At 36.4% G+C, this 25,263-nt stretch overlaps 2 protein-coding genes across 4 annotated transcripts in view; one reads left to right on the plus strand and one right to left on the minus strand.

The window, feature by feature from the left end:
- The window catches only part of Immp2l (inner mitochondrial membrane peptidase subunit 2), an 884,186-nt gene that overhangs the window by 385,179 nt on the left and 473,744 nt on the right, over positions 1-25,263 (plus strand). Inside the window, exon 8 of one of the 3 annotated variants that reach the window (XR_004114576.1) lies at positions 9,799-12,166. The exons of the other annotated variants lie outside the window; for them this stretch is intronic. The gene's annotated coding sequence lies outside the window, so the exon portion shown is untranslated. Of the gene's footprint in view, positions 1-9,798; positions 12,167-25,263 lie in introns of those variants that run through there. 3 annotated transcript variants of the gene reach the window in all.
- Lrrn3 (leucine rich repeat neuronal 3) overlaps positions 21,547-25,263 on the minus strand; it is a 31,661-nt gene continuing 27,944 nt past the window's right edge. The window contains exon 2 of the mRNA XM_031357239.1: positions 21,547-24,549. Within this exon, the coding sequence (XP_031213099.1) occupies positions 22,070-24,193 (2,124 nt within the window). The 5' untranslated portion in view covers positions 24,194-24,549 and the 3' untranslated portion in view covers positions 21,547-22,069. The remainder of the gene's footprint in view (positions 24,550-25,263) is intronic.

Genomic DNA, 25,263 nt, shown 5'->3' on the forward strand with positions numbered 1-25,263 from the left:
ACACTCTGAAAAAAAAAGACTAAATGTGGGAAGACAGGAGCACTGAGGAAAGAGGATCCATGAGCTCCTGGGCTGTAGAAGAAATGTTTATCACTTAACAGACTCTTCCAACTGTCCAGCTCACATCTTATGAGGCTTTCAATTAGAAGCTCCCCTGTGAGTGGTCTTGATCATGACTGCATTGTGCACTGACTTAGAGATACTGTAGGAAAAGGAACACATGGTTATTCAAGGAGATGCTGGTACAGCATGATACAATTGGCCATAAGTACAAACAGCACACATAGCATGACTCGTGTTCGTATTTTCACATCTTCCCATCTTCTGCAAGTGTGGATGTCATCATATACATGTACATGGGTTTGCTTTGTCAGTAGTCACCTGACAAGGTGGATATTTTGTTAGTTTTGTCAGCGAGTCTTATTTGGCAGCATTGCCGTATATTAATCGTGACACTGGAGTAGAAAAGGATATGGTGAGGAATGGATTTACAAGTCCTCTGGAGCTTTGACTGGATGACAGGGTGTGCTTCTGAGCAGCTCTGCTTCACCATGTCTTGATGGGTTTCTTTTTAGGGCTCAGACACATTGCTACAGCCACTGTGTGTAACGAGAATGCACTTCCTTACTGTGGACAGCACCATTAATGGCCACTCACCCAGTGGTCCAGATGAAGTTTAACCTCACTTTCTGTGCTCATCCATTGTGGAAGCCATGTTTCATACCTGCATTTATAATCAGTATAACAAAAATGTGGAAGCAAAGAAAAAATAAATTGCTAAGGAATAACTATTTGCCTTTTCTTGTAAAATGGGTAGGGTAATAGTTCTATTTTTTGAAAGTAACATGATCTACTGGCTTTTAGCTTTTCAGAGGGAACATTTCCTTAGTTTGTAGATCTCACATGAAAATTGCATACTCTACCAGTTCGTCTACTATGTAAAAGTATTTATGTATCAGAAACTTTAAAAAAATGTACAATTTCCCACTACAGGCCACAGTGCATGATAAGTTATGTTCATAAGCTTCTTGGGGAGAGCAACACAGATGTCAGAATGTAAAAATACAATTTCAATGATGAATTTCAGTGACAACAATAAAAGTTTGGGACCAGGAGTGTTGTTCATCTAATTGAGGGCACCACTTTCTTCTGTCCTCAGGTAGGGAGCATTGTCCCATTTTAAACCATTGGGAGAAAAGGGTTTTATATTTTAAATTGAAAGCTAATAAATGCTCTTTTTCTCATTAACACACATGACCTCTATGGTTTATGCTCTCATGCACACTGGCCCACTTTTTCAGTCTCTGTTAATGATGTTGAGAACCTCTGTTTAACATGAATTATTTTCTGACCAAATCCTTGTAAATTCACAATAGATGTTAATTGCAGTGGTCTGCTCAGGAAAGAAAAATATCAAAATTAACTCAGCTTGTTGCACTTTTTCTGATTTTTCCCACCAACATGTATATTGGTTGATTGAATTTGTGGGGTTTATGCAGACATTTGCTCTGTCTCTGCTATTGTGAAACGGCAAGAGTTTTCGTTATTTTATTTTTATTTCACATAAGCTATGTGTTGTCAAACTACAATCACTATACCCGGATAAAGAAAGACTGATGAAGGATAACTTAAAATACATACATACATATATATATATATATATATTGCTTTCTTTGAGGCAGTTTAATATAAAATTTAAGTCTGAATTTGAATTTGGGTTTAACTTCAAAATAATATGCAGGTCCTAGAAGATAATAACAAATGAGCCCATAAGTCTGTGTTCTCAGTGGTTGAGCTGGTAATTAGTTCTTCAAGTTTACATACAAGAAAATTTAGGTAAAAACAAGTAATAACATATAGAACAAAGTGATGGTAGAGGTATTAAAAACATCATGTGACCTAATTTCTATTAAATGTGGTTAATTTATTATATTTTACTTATATGTATATATCTTCCCCTCCGTGTGTGTGTGTGTGTGTGTGTGTGTGTGTGTATGTGTGTGTGTGTGTGTGTGTATGTGTGTTATGAGTATTATGGTACATGTATAGAGGTCAGAAAACAACTTTGGGGAGTTAGTTCTCATCTTTGATGTTGTTGGTCTTAGGAATTAAGCTTAGGACTTCAGATTTGGCGGCAAGTGCCCTAACTCATAGATCCATCTTACTGTTCCAGAAGTATCCAAGACAAAGACCAAACAATAAATGCAACCTTTTGGAGAATAATTCATTTGCTCTTTGTCTTGGATTCCAGACAGATATGGAGTAATATTAATGAGCTGTCAGCTCCCTTCTGAAGTTTTAGTGACAAGCTATGGTGAAATAGGGTTAATCATGTTAGAAATGCCAGCCAAGTGATTGGAGACTTTTCATTTTAACCATATGATGTCTATCCAAGTTTCAGAACTTCAGTCTGTATTTCTTTATAACAAAACTCCATTCCCAAGTGTTTAGTCTCATGCTAGTGAAATCTCTCACCAGAAGTTGATCACTAGAAGTTTCAGAAATGAGAGTTGTCTGAGATCCCACCTGAAGCCATCTTTCCAGGTAGGACAGTTTTGTTTAAGACTGAACTCTTGGATTATGCAGACTGTATTGTGAGTAACTAGTTTTGGAACAGAAATGAATTGCAGATGAGAAACCCTGATGCATACATGAGGTGAGCTTTCCTGGCACTCCATATGACCTTATGATCGGCAGCTTCTCTGGTAAATAATACTAGTCAATTGTGTGCCCAAATAGCAGTGCAATGTTTTAAGAGATTTTTCTTGAAATGCCATTTGTTTTCCTTGGTTATGGCATTTTGCTTCTCTATTAATGGAAAACTTCCTCCAAACCATATGCCAGATGGACACTGTCCATGTGTGACAAGGTCTCCTCTACATTTTCCACTTCTTCTAGCAAAGTCAAGTGATATAGGCTAAAGCCTTGGTGATCAAACTCTGTTTCCAAAATCTCTGCTATTACCCAGCAGCTTGTTAAAATGAGGACCTTTATATAACCTATAGTTTAGCAGGTGATGCATATGCTAATGAAACTGAAAAACTTTTTTTCTCTACATTTTGGAGAAAATAAAACATGTTTATATTAAATGAAACCCATCTCTTTCACTTGGAAAACTGAAGGTACTAGTGGTTTATTTCTGTTCTGTCAGTTTCTATAGCAGTCAGGATTTTTCTGTTCTTGATAAATATTCACATTTACTCCCAGTGATGGTCCTCTGTTTCTTGTGGCTTTTGATATGTGTGTGTTTCATTAGAATATTTCAACTGAGCACACAGGTAGGTCCTAGTCCACCATACTCAGCTGAGTATATGTATCAGTTGATATCCTTGAAGTGTCTTTAACGTGTTTTTATAAGTCCTGTGGGCCTGCAGTGATGAGAGAGAGGATTGGAAACTGTAGTACCCAAGAGAGATGATTTGAGATTTGTTCCATAGAGTTGGGACTTAAATTGTAAAGAAGTAAAGCAGAGAAACTTCAGTAGGAAAACAAAATGACATGAAATAAATGTAATTATAGCATACTATGTGAATCCACTCTAATAATACACAGTGTATTATTAATATTTATTTTACACAGTTGTGATAGAATTATCTGTTGTATGATCAAAAGGGAGATGTATATATGGAGGTATATACATGAATAAAATTCTTTGTGTTTGAGGAATACAAATACATAGTATTATTTCTGAACAAATGAATTACATCTTCAAAGTTAATTGTTTAAAATCAGCAATCGAATCGGATGATAACATTAGTGGAAAAGGAGCTATTTAGTGCTAACGTGTTTCTTTTTTACTCTCCCTCATGCCCAGTATTATTCAGAGTCATGTGTAGGTAAAGATCATTGCAGTTAGTAGTGACAAATCTGATTCTCTTTTAGCATTTCTCCCGGAGGTAAACAGTGTTTATTTGATTTGCACCAAAGTGGTTGCCTAATTGCCCTTTTAGGAGAGAAGATGACTTTTCTTCTCAAGAGATCAAAAAATCATAATCTCTGAGAGAAAAATATGGAAGCTTTGTCAGCACAAATGTGAAACAATCATTTTTTGTTGTTGTTGTTGTTAGGCAGATGGGAATGTTCTGAGTTCTTACACCCTGTGACATTTATGAGTTTTGATATTTCCAAAATTGCAAAAAGCCATCTGGCCAAAATGGCTTGGCCTTGCAAACTTTTAAATTCTATCCAATTATCTTTTTTAGGTTCCTCATCGTTTGCATTTCAAATTTTCATTGTTTGTATAATTGCAGCTCTAATAGTAAATGAAATCTAGTGTTTTGAAAGATATATAGAGACTTGGAATTTCATTTAGATATCAGAACCCTGGAGACTAAATGTGTAAGCAGGAAATATCTAGCATTTGCTCACCTGGGCTCTGAACTGTGTGATTCTTGCCAAAGGTTCATATTAGCCAGACAATTGCTGTTTTATGCCACATCTCTCCCCTGCCCTCTCTTTCCTTTTTTATTCTTTCACCTCCAAGACTAGTCCATCCCTTCACATGGGCAGGAAGTCATTTCCTCCTACGTCCCCCTGAACCTCCTTCCTGTTCTTTCCTCATGTCCCAGCAGTGTCTTTGTCTAGCTCCTTTTCTCAGCTCTTGGCTCTCACTGTCTGGGGTTGGCATTCTCTCTTCTCCTCACCCTGGTGCTTCTGCCCACTCCTTTTACCCTTTCTTTTACCCTTTTCCCTGTTTTCTCTCCTCCCACTTTCTATCCTCTCCCATCCCCCTTTTTCTTTAATACTTTCTCTCTGTTTTCTTTCATCACTATTCATTGAGCTCAGAGACTATAACCTAAGTAGGAAACTGAACATTAGTGAGCCTGACTTGTTAGAAGAATTAATATAAAGCCTTTAGATGGTTATAGGCATAAATTTAGAGTTTCCTTTTTTGTTGATGCTCATTGCTTAGAACATATTACCATAAAGAAGAATAATCCTAATTTTGCTTTTAAAGGAGTATAAGGTGAATCAAATGCCCTGTAGGCAGAATACTTCTTCATGGGTTGTTTTGCTTTGCAAGCTCAAAATAGCATTGTTAATTCAAAAGATGATGTGTTATTCTACTTGAGCAAATGGAGATTTATTAATTATTTTTATAAAACCAGTAGATGCTATTTTTTGTGCCACCTTTTAGAAAAACAAACCAAACAAAACCAAACAGTCCCTACAACACACCTACAGAAAATTCTCTAAATTCACTCATTAAAGCTGTGGAATCTTCCAATCTTTTCATCTTCCAAAATGTCTCGCATTTTAATTCCTTGGGAATTTCATTGAGAACAAAGAGAAGTCAACTGTGTCCACTCTTTGGCCATTGTTTTTACTTACTACTGTCCATAGGGACACTTGTGAATTTTGCTTCTGAGGAGTTGTGCCATTCAGATTCTTGAGACTGTCAACATGTATATTAATTTTTGGATTGTTTATTTTGAGACAGGGTTTCTCTGTGTAGCTCTGGTGTTCCTGGACCTAACTCTGTAGACCAGGCTCTCCTCAGACTTCAGAGATCCACCTGCCTCTGCCTCCTGAGTGCTGCTAGTTCAGGGGTTTTGGTTTTGTTTGGTTGTTTTGTTCTTTTTCTAGCTTTACTGTGACCTTTTTCTCAGTTGTAAATAAGACAAAGATAAAAAGTTTTCTCCTGATCGTTTGTGTTGGTGAAATGTTTGGTTATCAAGTGTGCATCCCTGTATGTTATTCTTTTATTTCCAAAGCAGCCAGATGAGTGCTAAGTGTAGCTGTAATGGAGAGTATTTGAAAGTCTTCGAGACTCAATTACAATCAGGGGTATGGTACCTTCTTCCGGAACTGTGATCTTATTATTTTCGTTGTTATTTTCCCTTTGAGAAATAAAGATGCAGGGAATTTTTGTTGCCTTAAACAATTTTTACAAGTAAGTTGGATTTAACAAAAGCTTACAAATCCTACACTATTTATTTCAGGCTAGCAAGCAAATAATGTGAGGTATTCTTCACTGCCAAAACAAGTAGTTATACTTTTTTGTTCATAAGAAACAAGTATTACTTAAGCAGAATGATAGTCTAAAAATGGAGTGCATGCTTTTACAAAAATATGATCTCTCATCTTTTTCTAACTATGTGCTCGCTTTTTTTTTTTTTTTGGAGACCTTGTTTTATTCTTTGGGTGGATCATTTTATAGGATTTTACTTGTAAGGTACACTTCCTTTAGAATAACTGATATGTTAGTTCTCGGTGGATGGCTATTAAAATTTAGAATGGGTTAAGAGCCAGTGAGTTACAGCACCATGTAATAAAAAGCAGCTACCGCATCTGCATGGAGTAGCATCCCCTCCCCTTCTCACTCTGACCCTGTGGCCCGATGTTTACATAGGGCATAAAATGTCAGTCCTGGAGGTTTGCCAAGCGCCTGGGAGTGAGTGCCTTTGCACTTTATGAGACTGTCACCCTGTGGCAGTGCTGAGCAGACAGAAGCAACAGCAAGGGGAGTGGAAAAAAGCATTCAGATTACTCTAGGAAACATGATATTAGCCACATTCTCTAAGTACTTGGACAAGAATGAAAGGAATAACACTGTTCTGTACTTCAGAGGAGGACTAGACAAAGTTGCAATGAGTCTATCTATATCCAGGTGGAGTTAAGGGGATGCCTTTTTAGAAGTAGAATTCCTCAGTTCATTCATTTTCAATCCTCACAGAAATATTTGTTTCTATTACTTTTTTGGTAAAGCTGCTGGAACCCCAATGCTTTTCAGAAACTAAATTGCCTTCAAATGTGTGCCTTCATCATGCAGAGCCCCGATGTCATAATTTACTGTCTTTTTTTTTTTTTTTTTTTTTTTTTTTTTTTTGGTTTTTCGAGACAGGGTTTCTCTCTGTAACCCCGGCTGTCCTGGTACTCACTATGTAGACCAGGCTGGCCTCGAACTCGGAAATCCGCCTGCCTCCGCCTCCCAAGTGCTAGGATTAAAGGCGTGCGCCACCACCGCCCGGCTCATAATTTACTGTCTTAACCTCTCCAAAACAATTATTTTTGTGTATCATTTGTATAACTTCTTGGTTTATAAAGCTTGATAAGATTTGCTTTTTCTTACTTTGAGTAATGTGATCTGAAAGTATAAAATAGAAAAAATATGCATTCCTCTGTAGAGGGACATCTGGGTTGTTTCCAGCTTTTGGCTATTATAAATAAGGCTGCTGTGAACATAGTGGAGCATGTGTCCTTATTACATGTTGGAACATCTTCTGGATATATGCTCAGACGTAGTATAGCTGCTTGCTGACAGGACCTTATATAGCTGTCTCCTGAGAGGCTCTGCCAGTATCTGACAAATACAGAGGTGGATGCTCACAGCCATCTACCGGATTGAGCACAGGGCCCCCAATGAAGGAGCTAGAGAAAGGACCCAAGGAGCTGAAGGGATTTGCAGCCCCATAGGAAGATCAACAATATGAACTAACCAGTACCCCTAGAGCTCCCAGGGAATAAACCACCAACCAAAGAGTACACATGGTGGGACTCATGGCTCCAGCTGCATATGTAGCAGAGGATGGCCTGGTCAGTCATCAATGGGAGGAGAGGCCCTTGGTCCTGTGAAGGCTCTATGCTCCAGTGTAGAGGAATGCCAGGATCAGGAAGTGGGAGAGGGTGGGTTGGTGAGCAGAGGGAGGGGGAAGGGAATAAGGGGTTTTTCGGAGGGGAAAATGAGGAAAGGGGAAAACATTCGAAATGTAAATAAAGAAAATATGTAATAAACAAAAAAGGACCCCCCCAAAAATAATAATGACCAAAGTACATGAGACAGGGATGTGTGTGTTGTGTGTGAGCTTCACTTTGTGTGAGAGCAAACGTGATGCTGGTTGGCCATGGTTAGGCAGTTGGTGATGAATTGTCAGCAAGTAAAGAACTTCTTCATTCTTACAGATGAGGTGATTGTAGGCACCTCAGTGAAATTCCTGGTGTGCTAGTTATCATAACTTGGACATGGAGTGTGACCTTCTTAAAATTAAGTTATTTTACTTTGTTTTAATCTTATAAATTATATCAGAGAACCTGAGTGGAGGAAGTCTGTTATTGTTCCACCAAGCCCTTTACTACTAGAAATTTAACTTACCCTCTTCAGCTTTATGACATTTATTGATTTGATTAGGTCTGTGTGTCAGTAAGTTAGATTTCATGTTTTTAAAGTTAAAGTTGCATATAGTAAGTTGAATTATGTCCTGTAGAAAACTATACACAAGTTCCCCTTTATTCCTGGCCTTACTTCCAATGGTTTTGGTTCCCTGCAGACAAATATCATATTCAACTAATAAATGGAAAAATTATAGAAGTGATCATATGTTTTAAACAATCCTTATTTTAGTATATTGTATTTTATTATTAATTATTATTGTTATTATCTTACCATTCCTAGTTATAAGCTAAACTTTGGTGCAGGTGTATCTGTGCATGAATTCCTTCTCATCTAGGGTTTAAGGTCTTCATTCATTCTTGGTCAACTCTGTTCTAAAAGTATTAAATTCTAGAAAAATCACAGTTTATAATTTCTAGATTGTGTACTGTCTTGAGTACACAGTAAAGCCTAGAACCATACTGCTTTCTGTCAGCATGGATAGGAATCATCCCTTGGTCTATTGTAAAAATAATATGTACTACCTGGGCATATGTCCAAGTGTTTCACATGGAGTGACCCACCACTAAGTTAGAGAACCTATGTCACTCATCTCATGTCTTCTCAGACATTGTACCTCCTTTTGTATCACAAGAACAGAACTAGTATATAATATTTATGACAGAAAAGGTGATATAATAGCCTCTTCTTGCATGTAGAGCATGCAGATAGAGCATTCATATACAAAAAAATTAGATAAATAAGAAAACAAATAAGTAGTTCTGTAACTGCACTTGAGTGCAGACTATCTTGTATAATTACTGGACGGCTAATAAAGACATACTGTTGGCTTAACCATGTGTCTGCGTTGTCTTTTCTGATGGACACCTCATAAGAAAGCTTGATCAAACTCAAGTACTCATGCTGGCACAGCAAGCACTGAGCTATTTCCCCAGCTCACAAGGTCTTGGTGTAGCATGTTCACATTTCCCTCTCTTTTCCTACAACACTTCTTCACAACTGCTGTGCCATGGCTTCTCCTCTAGTTCCTCTTATCTTTCCTGAAGTTAATAGAAATAATAATAAACTTTAAATTAATTGACATAAAATATCTAAATGACCATTCCACCATTGATTCCTGAGCTTGGGTTTATTTCTTTCCATAATTGTAATGGTACATGCTTACTGTGTTCTATTTGCTATTATGATTTCTTACGGGTTAATGAAACTCATTACTCTGACATGATGGTAGACTTAACACACAGGGATACATAGTGGCATGGGTTGAGAAAAGGGAGGAGAGAGAGAGAGAGAGAGAGAGACAGAGAGAGAGACAGAGAGAGACAGAGAGAGAGACAGAGAGAGAGACAGAGAGAGAGAGACAGAGAGAGAGACAGAGACAGACAGAGGCAGAGAGAGACAGAGAGAGACAGAGAGACAGACAGAGAGACAGACAGAGAGACAGACAGAGAGAGAGAGAGAGAGGGAGGGAGGGAGAGGGAGAGAGAGAGAGAAAGTCAGGGGGAGTGTAATGGCAGAAAATATTAGCATTCCTTGTGTAGAATAAGGATAAATTATTTTTGTGAAATGTATGTGGGTTGCAGTGTGCTATGTTTATTTAATTTAGGACATAGATTTAAAATGTTTACAAGTCAAATGTCAAAACAAATTTAAGCTTTAATTATTCTAATTTATATTCTCCTTTCCAGAAATCCTCATACTTCATTGTGAATTTGGAGAGTCAGCAGGTTTAATAACTAAATACTCAGGGTATGTAGTCTCCAGACACAGTTTTCATTAGTCCCCTTCTCTGGTGGCCAAGACATGCAGGAGGCAGAATTGCTTATGCTTCCAGGCTTTAGATTGTGTCAAGCTTCACTTGAGGAAGTATTTGGTCAATAAAACAAGGTTTCTATTGGAATTCTGCATCTTCTCCTAATAAGTTTAGTATTAGAGTCTACTCTTTCCAGTGCCATGTCTCAATCAATCCTCAGCAAAACTCAAAACCAAGCAAAGAGTAATAGTTAATTGGCGGTGCTGGTCAAGACACCGCATTAGCATTCTGTGCTTTCCTCGCTCGAGTGGCTTTGTCTAGACCAATTTGCATTAAGTTGTTATTTAAATTTATTTTATTTTTACTTAAAATCTAATCACATCATTTTCTCCTCTGTGTCTTCCTTCCAGCCCCTCCTGTGTCCTGCCTCTATTCCCACACAGGTTTTACCAAAAGAGGGATGAGAAATGGAGGAGACTTTAACTGGGGAAAGCAGGTAGCAAGTGGCAGATTGTAAGGATTGCCATAGATGTCCAGGAGGAAACACCTGTCAGTTTGCTCTGTATGAAGAAGCAGCCCTCTCCCCATTGCGGATAACAACTCGTTTCTACTGTCTCTAAGGCTTCTTTGACTTCCTTCCCCGAGATTCTCACTTATTAGCTTAAATGTGGCCCTTGAAAATATCTTCCTCATAGAGCTGAAATGAATTTTCCTCCTAACAAAAGCCATGCTGATGCTTAGCAGTTACTTTATTCTAGTGCTAGTGAAACTGATATTAGCCACATTATGTGACATCAGGTATAATCAAATACTCTTGAGTATCTAGAATTGTCTTGCTTACGTCTGAAAATAGTGCAAGAATATGGATGACGTGAATTCCCCAGAAGAAAGAGTTGCCCAATAAGGAGACTTGGTGGACTGAATTCAGTTTCTGGCTTGTTTTAAGACATGTTTGAAATCTGTATTACATTCTAAGTCATCAGCTGCTTTAAAATTTTGGGTTTGTTTCATGTGGAACAAAGACAAGATAGGAACAAGAGAGCATAAACAGCAATTTACAGGGCTTCCCTGTGTGTTTTGCTGTAATAAGAACAAATTAAGATTAGAGAAGACTAATAGCTCAGACTACTATGAGAGAGAAAAAGTTTATCCATAGACTAATGCAGCAGACTGGTGTCTTAGGACTGACCACCTAGGGCAGGGTAGCATCCACTGCTCACAGCACTGGGACTTTGGGGCTGAACGGGGGCAGTGACACATGAGCACTAGGGCCTCCATTCACTCCGAAATTGGATGACTTGTATGCCACTTGGAAAATGTGGCTAGCTTTGATTTGTGTTAAAATAGTGGAAGGAGACAGTATTACACATTTTTCAAAAGCAGAATATCAAATTTAAAAATTATAATGGCTGTATTTTTATTTTGAGCCCTCTCAGTGAGCTTCTCTTGGATATTTATATACATACGTACATACATACTTTGATAATTTCCACCATATCAACTACCTTTTCTTAACCCTCTCCACTAGCCACCTGAACCTTCCTTGGTAGTCTCTCTGCTACTATTTTTAGGATGCTGTTAAAAAAATCTCACTTTCCAGATATGAAAGATAAAACAAGCAAGCAAGTAAGCAAACAAAAACAATAAAAGCACATGCAACTGGTGTGCCTCAGTTATCTCACTCAACATTATGACCTGATTCTATCCATTTTCCTGCAAAGGACAATTTTTTTTGGTAGAGGACTAATACTGTTTTATGTATATATAGCATGTTTTCCCAAATCCACTCTTGTGTTGAAGGACACCTTAACTGACTGTGGCTCATCTCTGGTGGATGGTGCTGCAGTAAGAGATAGGGATGCCTGCATCTTTCTTGACATTTGAGTTGGTTTCCTTTCAGTGTGTACCAGGCACAACTGGATCTTAAAGTTTTTGTAAAAGTGACTATTTCTGGATATTCCATACTGTTCTCTACTAATGTACTAATTTATATTTCCATCAGTAATCTTTCTTTTTCACAAATTGCCAATACTTTCTGAAAAAGTAGAATGCTAGAATGGCAGGCTGATAGGTGGGCTTGAGCTTTTCCTTTTGGACTTAATTTTGTGTACTAACTATCTTGCACTTTTGCAACAACATACTAAGGTCCAATAATGGCAAAACTATTTTGTATTTTAAAATATTTTTAGACAAAGTCTTACTATCTGTCTATAGCTTGTCTAGAATTTGTTCTTTGTTTCAGGCTGGCCTGGAACTCATATAGATCTTCCTTCCTCTGCCTCCCAAGTACTTGGATTCAAATAATATATATTTTTTAAAAAAAATACTGTGACATTATATTAATAAACTCAGGATTTCACGTTCAAGAGAGCCTTCTACCCCCCTAGTGTTTAAGAACATAAGGTTGACCTTTTCCAATATAGAATAATATTGATTGTTGCATTCTTGCCACTGAGAAGGGGGCTCAAAACTGTTAGTGCTTATTTAGTAGCAATATAATGATCCAATGAGCTTGTGAATTTATCTGATGATGTAATCTAATAGGATATTCCTTTCCTGTGTGACATAAATGATCAAAGTGGGATCACAGAGATTTTCTGGCTTCACTAAGGAGGTAGTTGATACAGCTAATGTAATCAAATCTCCTGTGTAACTATATAACAATAATATTTTTAAAAAGTCCATCACAGATGTGAAGCTCATTATGGAGGTTATTAATCTCATAATTTTAATATTTTACTTATTTAATATGTTTTCAAAATCATAAGCCATGGAGTAGAAGGGGTAGTGACAATTACCGGTAGTTCCAAAGCATAAATGGCAGAGGCAGGAAATTTACATATTCTAGTGCTGCCTGGGTCTCCCCTACACTGTAATTATAGACCACTGTCTTATAGATCACATGTATTTTAATATTTTATATGTTCTGACTTCAGTGTAGTTAAAACTAGACTTTTTTTTTAATGAGATGACATTTTGTGACAAGTAACTTGTACATATTCTAGTTGGTGTTCCAAGGAGTCCTGCAGAGAAACTGTTGGCTTAAGCAATATGACCTCATGTTGGGTCAAGTTTCCTCTTAGAAATAGAACACATGGTCTGCTGTTGCATTTATATATTGTCTGACAGGCTATGGGACTCTTTTGTCACCTTACCTTAGTGAGTAGAGCATGTCTGCAAGTTGTGACAAGTTGATACGTTCTTCAGGAAATTCAAAAGCTGGCTCTGGGGCTAGGATCCGCAGATACCATTTTAATATTAAGGAAAGTTTATCTACTTTATCACATTTCGTTTTTGTTGTTATTGTTTATTTGTTTGAAATTTTGTCCTTTGCTTCAAGTTAAAATCCTCAGGAAAGTTTTCAAAAGAAATATTACTAAAGAACTGAAAATTACTATGTTAATATATCACAGTTACCTAAAAACACTCTTGAGACAAATGAAGAGCAAAATGATCTTTAGAGTTTTGCTTTCCTTAATAGAAAACATATGCTAACGGTTTAAATTATCTTTAGCTTTAAGAGTTAAATTGTCTTGATGTAATATACTTCTTCAATAATCCCCTTGTATTTTGGACCCCAGATTCTTTTTTAAAGATTTATTTATTCATTATTTAGTTTAATTTTAATTTGGTTTTTAAAGAAATGGCTTCAATGTGTAGTCCTGCATGTCCTGGAATTTGCTCTGTAGACCAGTCTGGCCTCAAACTCAGAAATCCACCTACCTCTGCCTCACAATTGATGAGATTACAGAATCTTCCACCACCCATCATTTTAACTTTCGTTTCATATGTCTCAGTCTTTGCCTACATATGTGTCTATATATCATGTACATGCATGGCACCTTTGTAGGCCAGAAGTGAAACATTGGATCCCCTGAAACTGGAGTTGCAGTTAGTTCTGGGGAGTAGACTTGACTTTTCTGGAAGGTGTGTGGAAATTGCATAAATGAATTTGAGGATCACAAAACTTTGTGAGGGCTACAGCTTTGATGAATGCTTCCTGATCACAAATAAATTCAAAATCATATTCAAAATGAGTTCAGGGTGCCCCAGTAGTGCTCACCATTGGTGGTGCTTTTAGCTTGGCTTTCTGTACACAGAATGTACACCGCATAAAATTTTAAATTGTGATCTGAGGAGAGCAAGTGACACCCCAGTGGTTATAACTGTGGTGCTTCAGAAATGTACAAGGAGTAGAAATGCTGCATGCACCTTTGCCTGTACCTGGCTATACTTACATATCTTACTAAAGCCTGTGTAACACATGAAAATTTAAAAGAGAAATGCAATTGGTAGTGGGAATAGAAGAGTGTCAGCCTTATATTCAAAGCCATATGCCATAAATTTGCATTACATTTAAGTTTTTATGTACAAAATTACCCAGAATTTTTAGGCTTTTTTTTTTTTTTTTTTTTTTTTTTTTTTTTTTTTTTTTTTTTACTTACTTACTTGCCTCTATAGAAACAGCGGAAAGCCACAGTGACATTTTGGCTTTCATATATTTTCAAAGGGGCTGTACTCTGAAAACAAGTCTGAAATCAGTTTATCCTGAAATAGTGGTCTATCCCAACATGGAAGATGACTTATACATACCTAAGGAGGAACATGCGAGCATGCGTTTATGCGGTATCAGACTAGGAAAATCCTAAGGAGGTTTTCATACCTTTATGAAGTAGTCATGGCAGTTTTAATGCAGCATCTTTTGTCTCTGCAATGGCAGTTTCCACCATATAGCACCACATAAACATGGCATGGACCTCACTTTGTCTGAAGTTAGGTCAAACTTTGTCCCCTTTGCTCATAATTCTGATGATTGTTAAGTACTCAAGCCTTTTATTACTTTCAAGCCATGTCTAATCTACTTGCATTCTGTAGTTAGGCAATTGCATAAAGCAGTGTGTGTTTGTAGCCTCTGAGGCTCTGTTAGAATGCTTTGTACTCCTAAATACATAGTAGCTGTTTCTATGTCTTTTTAAATCATTATGATAATATTTTTATGTTAAAGTTTCCAGACTAATTTGTTAGTATCTTTTTTTCCCACTGGTTTTTTGATGCCAAAGTATTTGCTATGACATCATCCTGAATGTCTAGTAGTTGATATGGTTTCTAGGACATATATCCCAGTGAATGGGTAAAATACATATGCAGGCGACATGGGCCATAATTTGTCTCCTTGCTTAAATCTTTGCTTGGTGGATGTAGGTGAGATAATGCAAAGCTAAGCATATTTGAAAATACCATAGTGAACCCTATTAATGTGATGATAGTTTACAAGTAAAGCTTTATACCATGTTGCCGTTACTTATAAGGAGCTCCACAATATACACAATTCACTTGAATGTCAATAATAGTGACAACACAAACTATGGTTCCAAGAAGCCGTTGTGGATAAGAGAGGTTCTGAGCTTAGTAACTTCCAAGCATTTGTAGTGAATAGTTAATTACTGAATGTTTAAAAATTTGTATATGTAAAATTATCCTTCCGTCCCACCTTAATATAATCGGATGTCTTTATTTATGATAATATTTGTTTTAAACAGCCACCTCCTTTCTTTGACTGCCACTTTTAGGTACTTTCTAATAAATGGACACCTCCAGGTTCGAATCACATGGATGTGCTTATTTATATTTAAGTTTTTTGCTGTTCCACTTATCATAAAATGATGTGTGTTATTATCATTATCTCTTGAGCTACAACATGTAATTCATAACTGTGCTCTCTGGAGAGCCTTGAGGTAACAGTAGATAATAACCTGCTAGCAATGCCAGGCTGCCAGAGCACAGCGACTTCGAACTCTAACCTGCTAGCAATGCCAGGCTGCCAGAGCACAGCGACTTCGAACTCTAACCTGCTAGCAATGCCAGGCTGCCAGAGCACAGCGACTTCGAACTCTCAGCTGTGGGTGTTGCAATTTTCCTTGACTGGTATAGCAAAGGTAGTCACAGAATCTGCCTGCTGGCACAAAGCAGAACGGGCTCTTTTTTCCTTTTCTCAGCATTATTATATTTTTTTCCAACAGAAAGTGCCTTCTAAGCTGGATTGTTTGGGAGGCAGTTGTAATCTGAGTCTTGGGAAGCATATATAGCTGGTGACTGACCATCCTGTGCTCACAGTAAGTAGAATTTTGAGAGAGAGGTGCTTGATAGATGAGAACTATCAGATGGATATGGGAATAATTTTAGGTAGAAAAACTATCTTAGTAGGCTATAGCTGTGTACTTACTTGGCACTTGGCAAATATACTTAGTAAAATTTTTATTTATAACAATATACATAGATTTTTCTTTCTTTCCTTGCCCTTAAAAAAACAAAAATGTATTACTTTGCAAGAGGTCAAAGAAATCCACCAAATGTTGTCCCCAAGTCCTGGTACATACCTGAGATTGGATTATTTTTAAAGAACTTATTGATGGAGTTGGTTAGATGATAATAATAATTAAAATTCTAATTATTCCATTTTAATTAGAGTTCTCATCTATCAAGCATCTCTGTCTCACAGGTCTACTCACTGTGAGTGCAGGATGCTTAGTCACCAGCTAAATTTACTTTCCAAGTCTCAGATTCCAACTGCCTCCAGACAGTCCAGCCCAGAAGTCACCTTGGGATTGGGCCCTGGTCTAGGCTAGCCAAGTGCTGCACCGCTGAGCTACATTCCCATGGCTCTACATGTTGATACATTGTTTGCATCCCTACATCTCCAACTTTCCAGGGCTAGGGAATGCTCAGATAGGCTTGAGTGTTGTTATTGCTCATGGTCTTCTACCTTTTTGTGTTGATGTCTCTTATTCTATTTAGGGGAAAGAAAACCTACTTAACTTATCTGACACTCTATTCATAGTTATATTGTAAGATCGGATGTAAAGTAGAAATATTATCACTACATGTCTTGGCATGCCATGAGTGGTTAGGTGCACAATAGATTGCTTACTTGTATGTAAATGAGGTCAAATGGTCTTTCTGAGAGTTAGCAAGCAAGACAGGGAAAAAGAAGTGTCTATCATACTTTTGGCTCCTAATTATGAAGCTTATTTTTCCCATGTTCTTTATTTTAAGCCTGGCATACCTTCCTAAAAATCATTGCTAATTTTGAGTCTGACATTCAGTATTGGTAAAAGTTTATTGGATTTTTGTCTTTCTTCAAAGTTAGTATGAATGTGTATTGTTACAAATGTTAACATTTTTTGAAGTGGCATTTTGGGTTACAGGAAAATGTATGAAGTATTAACTAGTTCCTTCAGGAACAAAATGGATTGAGACTCACATGATCCATTAGAAGGAAACTTAGTCCCCTATATTTCACACAGTTTTTAATGTAGCTCCTTTTTATGGTATAATTAATTTTTATTGGTTACATGGAATCAGAAAGAAGTGAGCCTTCTGTTTCTTTCTTTTATGCCTTTTGAAAGACTATGAGGCTGAAATTTATTGCTCACACAGATCTGGGGATCTGAATTGATTTACTCATATTATATAATGAGAATATATTTCATAATCCTTAAAAAATAAGTGTTTTTCTATGAAACATCAAGTATTAAAATGATGCTTTATTGATCAACTGAATAGCAAATAGGAATGAGATGGTTAGTGCCTTTAAGTTATTTTGTAGATCGAAATATTTGCTTCTCATTGCCTGTATTTTTTTTCTTTGTAACTATTAAGGAAACATTTACTGTAAGTTTCTGAGCTCAATTCAGTCTTAATATTGTATCATATACTTTTGAAAAAAAGTTTTGGTATGTTTGTTTACATTATTTTTAAAATGTCACTTCTGAGAGTTTAATAACAAATTCTATCTCTTCTTCCTTGGAGACTGGTATTGCAAATAGAAGGGAGGTATATTTATATTACCTCTCAATGTGAGGATTAGAAAGGTCAAATTTTACCCCACACTTACTTTATTATTTGTACTGGAGATTACGGACACTACACTGTTTGTTTTAATTAGAAGTTGCTTGTTCCTAATTAGAAGTTGTTTGTTCTCTCCCCCCGGTCCCGAGAAAGGGTTTCTCTGTATAGCCCTGGCTGTCCTGGAAAAGAAAACTATGATATTATATCATGGAAATTCTAGGACAGAAATTAGTTCCTATTGATAATTTTATATTATCTAGAAAACCACCCTTGGAATGAAGAGCAAAATGACAGTGGTGGCAATAAATCGACAAGAGGCTGCCCTGCTTTCTGGGAACTGTTGTTAGAAATTTGCTTTCTCAGGCAACTTTAAAACTTTAAATTCTGCTGTTTTATTACTAACTTTGTAATTGACAAATACTACTGTTTTTAATGTATTTAAGAGTCAGTGAGAGAAAATCTTTTAAGAACCAGGTGACTCTCCTTGTAAGAAATGTAAGCATTTGGTCAATGCTAAATTTTACCCTCTTGAATTTTACTTCTCATTTGCTTAGATGACCAAACTCCCTTAGTTAAAAAAAAAAAAATACCTTTCTCTGATTTAGATAAAATCTATGAGAATTAGATAAGATTTTTTATTTAATCATTCTGAAGATGGTATTGGGCTAGTTTTAGTAATACAGAAAATAATATCAGTAATATATTTTTAACAAGCTCCTATAGCAACATATTTCGATAAGTTATTTTGAGCTTAAAAGTTATGTGATTTCTGAATAGTGTAGGTATGTAAAAATTAAAAACCAACACTGATGTCACTAAGTATCACAGTTAATAAATATTTGTGAAAGCTTGATAGAGAAAATGTAGAATATAAATCTCTGTCATAAGGGATGTGTGTGTGTGTGTGTGTGTGTGTGTGTGTGTGTGTGTGTGTGTGGTGGAGGTAGAGATCTCAAAATTTCACTTCATTCTTTGTAGGCAAACTAGTAACATTTAAAAACTTCAAAACTTCACTATAGAGATAGTAACATGACTATGTTGATAGTTTTTGTCTTTGTTGTTTTTCAATATAACCATACATCACTTGATGATAAGCTACACTGTAAAAATGCATGCTGAGTTGATGTCACTGCTGTGTGGGCATTGCAGAATGCACTTCTACCAATTAATAGTGCAGATCAATTACTTGATGTACTCAGGAAACACAATAAGCAGGGGGAAGTATGAGGCTGTCACCATAATAACATGCCACACAATTTATTGTTAATATTCTAATAAGTGGAAGGATTGCACTCTGAGTTGATGATAAAAGCATAGTGTAATATTCAGCTAGTCACAGTCATTTATTATCCTTCAAAATCATGTACTCTCTATAATTGTATGTTTTCACATTGATTCAACTGACAACATATAAAGTTCATTTGCATCAGCATCTGGACATACATAAGGTATTATATTCTGATATTAAAGACAGTCAGGATATCACTAGTTAGTAGGGCATTTTGATCTCCATGTAAAGGCACCCATTTTGTATAGGCAGTGTATTGGTAATCAAAACTTCATTACACAATCATAACTATTCTTTGTATTGTTTTTACATGTTTCTTTTTCTAGAATATGGAATTGGTTTATACTAAAAATTGTGAGACTATTTTTTTCCTAAATAATTTTGTGTGAGGTTGAATTTTTCCATAAAGGTAAGTACATTAATGGACATTTGTGACAGTATTAGCTTCAGAAGTCTTAGGTAAACTTCACTGCAGCAGGTGATTTCATATAATACAAATCAACTGTAAATTATGTGTCAATCATTTGACTAGGGCTCATTTAATTTTGTGATTACTTAGGAGTTCATATATGGAATATTAAGTATTATTGTCTTTATTGAAGCAGAATCTTTGCTGATGCATTAGATTAGAACTTAAATAAAACTATAACATGCTTTCAGAAACTGCATTGCTTTGTTTGTAACAAAAAAGTTATTAGTCTTCTACTATTTACTTATTAACTAGTCTTATTGAGTAACAATTTTCAAAAGATTCTCTTTCTTTTTCTCTGAGAGAGAGAGAGAGAGAGAGAGAGAGAGAGAGAGAGAGAGAGAGAGAGAGAGAGCTGGAAGTGCATTGTAAGCTTTAGATGTGGCTGTGATGGTTCCTCATGAAAGTAAGTTTAAAAGAAACACGAAATACATGCTCAATATCTTGCTGACCTATACAATAACTGCATCCTAATAGGTCATATTTCAGCTCTTAAATTTTTGATAAATTTCTGGAGCCTCACAAAGCTCTGTCCATAGTGCTGAAACCTTTCATGAAACCTCTCATGATATATGAGCATGTCTTACTGATAAATTCTAATGTCAGCTTCTGTGTGATAGTGATTCATCAGGTTGTAAAATCTGTTCTTGGGAAACACATTGAATTAACAAGTTCCATATTTTGGTTTTGTTGAAATTAACACAGCTTGTCCTTTCATTTTAAAGAGTTCATAGCAATTACCTTCCACATTGTCAAAACCAGCTAGGATTTAATTAGAAACTGTCAATGGTAACACAAAAGAAATGTCTAATATCAACAAATAAATTGATATGGCTGCCATGCTGGGAATGCTTAGAGGCTGGTGACGTGCTGGTAATATGCACTCAGCCACTGTAAAATGTCAAACACTTGATTAGGAATAGCACAATAGTTATTAATATAGAAGCTTCTAGCTGGAGAGAAAAGCAATTTACCTATTAAAACTATGACTAATTATTTAAGATTGGTGTTTAAAATTAAGAATGTTTGTGTTAAAAATGAACTTGTTTTTGTAGAACTACAATACAAACGTATTTTTAAAATGGCTAAAACTCTCAATCTCTAGTTTTTGTTAATATTTCAAGTAAAGATCTTTAACTTCATATAAAACATTTCAAAATGGTATTTTCATTTTTACAATGCGAAATCATTTTAACATGTGTTTTTAGACCCTTTCTGTTCATTCTTACTTGACTGCTCTTTATTAGTGTATTTTACCTCAAATCACCTTCAGAATTCATCCTAGTTAATGAAACTGTTATCTGACATTTTTTAAAATCAGTAGTATATACCTGTTTATGAAGGGTTCTGGCTGGGAATCATGAGTTCAAGGCCACCATGTGCGACATAGAAAGTTTAAAATGAGTCTAGTTTGCATAAATAGATGCTGTTTCTAAACCCAAACTGCATTTTATTTTACAGTGAACACTGAAACCATTTGGATCACATTGTATTTATAGTGCATAGAAAAAAATCTAAGTTAGAATTTCCAAAAACTGAACCTCATAAAGTTTTGCTACATATTCATAGTTTATTGTAAAATACTAAAACCTTGCTATTAAAATGGGACATGTGATTACCTTACTGTGTTTGTGGTAGAGCAGATTATTAAATTGTTATGTCACTGAAGCTCATTATTTTAAATCTCAAAGAAATGTAAAATATGCTTAGAAAAGTAAGCATACTGAAATGGCAAAAGTTTTTGCATAGTAGCCACTTTCAGCTGTGCAATTCATTATTAAAATTAGGATTTAACTTACTTCAGTATTGGATTTGCATCATTTGAACCTAATAATTAAATCCTCTTCCAGAGCTTCTTGTTTCAAAAAAATCTTTAATGAATTTATAATTTCCTGGATGATTTATATTAATTAATATTTAAAGTGTTAAGTATAATTTTATAATCTTTTAATATTGATAAAGTGTTGTCTAAAATCCATTTTGTGTATCAGAACAATGTGGTTTCCAAACCCAATTAAAAAAAATAAAAAACACCTTTAAAAAAAATTGGTACTTAAATGACTTCTAATCAGATGTTATTTCCCAGAAATTATTCTTTATTTAGAAACGAAAACAAGACAAAAGCAATTGATTTTAATCCAAAATGTATTTTTCCTTATAAAAGATGTCCACATACTCACTGTGTCTACTCTACAGAATTTGTCCTTTCCATTACACCACGTGTCAATTCAAGTTTATCTGGTCACTGCAAAAACTCGTGGCTAATATGTGTAATACAACACAGGAGGAGGTATTGCTCAGTTCAACTACTCTTCTATACTTAAAAAAAATACAGAAATGTTCACGTTAACTGCAGTCCTGACATAAAAGTTACATGAAAGTTCTAGAAAATGGGATTGTTTTATTTGGTTGCCACAGTACCCTTTGAAGCCAATCAATTAAAATACCAAACTCTCCCCTCTTTCCCTTGGTCAGGAGCAGCACTGGTCATGCTGAGTCTACCTTTCGGAAAGTGACATTCCTCTGCCTATTTTTTGTGGTTGATTTTTAAGCACTACTGCAGTCTCCAGCTTTTCTTTGAAGTAGGTTTTGTTGGTTGTTTTAGGACATATTTGCTGGCACACCTATAGCAGTTGCCTTTACTTCTAGTGATGCCCGTTTTTCTTTGCTGGACTCCCAGAGGTTGATTAGAGGAGGGTAAAGCTCACTGAATGCCAAGGCTGGCCTGTGACAGTGATTCACAGCATAGCTGTGTTCACCCTCACAGTTCCCTTCTTGTGAGATGCAGCTGAAAAGACACATTACACCAATGATCCCCAGAAGGCCTCCAACGCAGGCCACAAATATTGTGTGATTCTTTCCATATTCTTTTCTGTCATGCTCCAGACTTTTCGTGGTGACATTCACACATTGCTTTCTGCTTTTCTGATAGATAGTGGGAATATCAATACAAATTTTGTACTCAGTAGATGGTTTCAGATGAGTAAGATTATATACCTTGACATCAGATGGTATTCGAGCACTTTGGGCAGCATAGGAGTCTTCAGTCTTGACAAAGGCTGTCCACTTAACACTGGATTTGAGAATTTTAGAGCTTGCTTTCCAAGACACCAGAACAGAATTGGCCCGGATATCTCTTATTTTAATATTCAATGATCCATTATTGTCCTGGGGAACAGAACCTCCCACTTTGATCATAATAGACTTCAAGTCAGCACCAACTAGGTTAGTTGCTATGCACGTGTACAACCCCCCTTCCTTAGAGGTTATGCCTCTTATGTCTAGGGTGCCTTCAGAATGAACATAGAACTTCTCTCGCAGCGTATTTGGTAATAGTTTTTTGCCAGAAGGTGTGATCCAGTAGATTTCAGGCTGGGGTTCTGCAGTAGCTCTGCAATGAAGTGACACATAGCTGTCAGCTTCTACATCCAGGTCAGAAGGAAAGCTCTCGGGAGCTATAAGAGGGAGGCAAATTTCCATCATATCCCTGAAATGCACTTGCCGAACATTCTGGCCTTGGAATTCAGGTGGGTCCACACAGAATAGAGAATCTGGTTCCATAAACCGAATGTTGGTTTTGTTCATATTAATCCAGCGGATGACACAGTCACACCGGATGGGGTTGCTGTGTATGCTGATTTCCTTGAGGTTTGGCAAAGACTCTATGGTTCCATGGTAGAGGGCACTGAGTGCGTTACTGTTTAGCATGAGAGATTCTAGCTTTGGGAGTCTGAAAAATGCATTAGGGTGAATGTAAGACAATCTGGGGTTGTTAGTAGCTTCTATTTTTCTCAGATCTGGCAAGTTATCCACAGCGAGGCTGTCAATGGAGACAAGTTCAGGCATATTGTTTATCCCCAATTCCTTCAAGTGTAGCATATTGCTAAAATCACCCCTTCGTATTCTGTTAATAGGATTTTTATTTAGATCCAAAAACTTGAGGTTAACAGCTTTTTGAAGAGCAACCTGGGGTACCTTATTAAGCCTGTTATCATAAAAGGAGATGCTTTCCAGGTTTTCCAGCCCAACCAAGGCATCATCTGGTATTTCCGTGAGGTTTATGCCAGCTATAACCAGGCTGCGAAGCTTGAGAAGAGGCTGAAAGTTCATGTCCTTGATTCTGATGATGGGGTTGTCCCCAAGCATCAGAATCTCGAGATTGGGAAGAGCATCAAACCACTTACTGTTGATCATCTGCAGTCTGTTTGAGTTGAGATGGAGTCGGAGAAGATTATGTAGGCCAATAAAGGCTCCGGGAGAAATGGTAGAAAGCAAGTTGTGATTAATGTAGAGTTCTTGCAAGTTGCTCAGTCCATATAGACACTTTTCAGGAAGCTCCGTTAGCTTGTTTTCCTCTAGGTACACAGAAAGAAGCTGAGACATCTTTTGTACATTAATATTAGTGACTGAAGATAAATTGTTTTGAGATAAGTCCAGCCCAGTCAGGTTTACTGGAAAGTCTGTGGAATGTTCAATTCTTGCAATATTGTTAGTCTGTAGGAGCAGAATCTGTGTGTCTGCAGGCAATCTGGCAGGGAAGTTTAAAAGCCCTAAATCATTACAGTCCACTGTAGATGCTTCCATATAGATGGATCTGGGGGTAAACCAAGGCCTGATCTCACAGGTACATAATTGAGGGCAATCCACTTTTTTATCTACAGCTTGTACTAGTGTAGTGATAGCTAGGCCAAGTAGCACATGGACTTGGAGTGGCGTGTCCTTCATCTTAGCTTTTGTCTTCAGAAAGTTAACAGGCCCTTAAGGATTCCAGTCACTGCCAGTAAGTTCAGTAGGAGCTGACTGATGAGGGAAGTACTTGCATTTTTCAAATGATGAACACCACAGGACTGTAGGTATTTTCTTCATGGAAATACTTCTGAGAGCCACACATGTATTTTCCAAAAATTTCATGCATACTGGAGAAAAGATGCTTGCCGTCTCCTCAGTGATAGGGTATTGATGGACTCTTTGAAGATGGAGTATGTATAGATGGTCACAGGATACAGAGCAATTCATTTATTTGGAAGTCTGTGGTTCAAATTCCATGCTTGTCCAGTACTTGCAGTTGTAGAGGCATTATTCTAAGTGCAATTAAGGGGAGAGAAAAAAATTAGTTCAAGAGGAAAATTCATAATTAATGTTTAACTACCTATAATTATTTCACATGTATAAATATTGATAGTGTTTACAGTTATTTCAGTATATTTTCATGACTTTGTCCTTACTGTTGGCTCAGACATTACGTAGATCAAGAAATTTGATTTTCCGAGGACTGAAGTTTCATTCAGTATGATATATCCTTTCAAATCTTTATTTATATCTCTAGCTTTACTTACTTTATTTTTCTATGTCTTTATGAATGAACTATAGTGAAAAATAACAGCTTTGGGGGCATGGTAGATTTTGATGTATTGTCTCAACAAATAATACTGTTTTATTATAATCAAATAGTGAGCCTAGAGCTCCTCCTACCCTTCTTGTCAGCACTTGGGAGCAAAATTGTTCCTGATTGCTGAGTGAGCTAAGTAATGATGTTTAGCACAATTCCTTGTTTTCGTTCCCTCCTCTTTCTGTAGACTGTTTCATATAAAATGATTTGAGAGTTTCAAAAATTGGAGGCTTATCTACCTTACTGTAGATATACCTGTATAAAATGAATTTAAGATGAAGATTTGATTGTTTATCATTGAGAATGATTTATATCCCATAACTCGCACTAAAAACAATTGTCTTACATCCCTAAAGTGGATATTCCTTCATTAAATGGACACTGGCTTTTTTTTTTTTTTTTTTTT

The sequence above is a fragment of the Mastomys coucha genome, unplaced genomic scaffold, assembly GCF_008632895.1.
Source record: "Mastomys coucha isolate ucsf_1 unplaced genomic scaffold, UCSF_Mcou_1 pScaffold6, whole genome shotgun sequence".
NCBI lineage: Eukaryota > Metazoa > Chordata > Mammalia > Rodentia > Muridae > Mastomys > Mastomys coucha.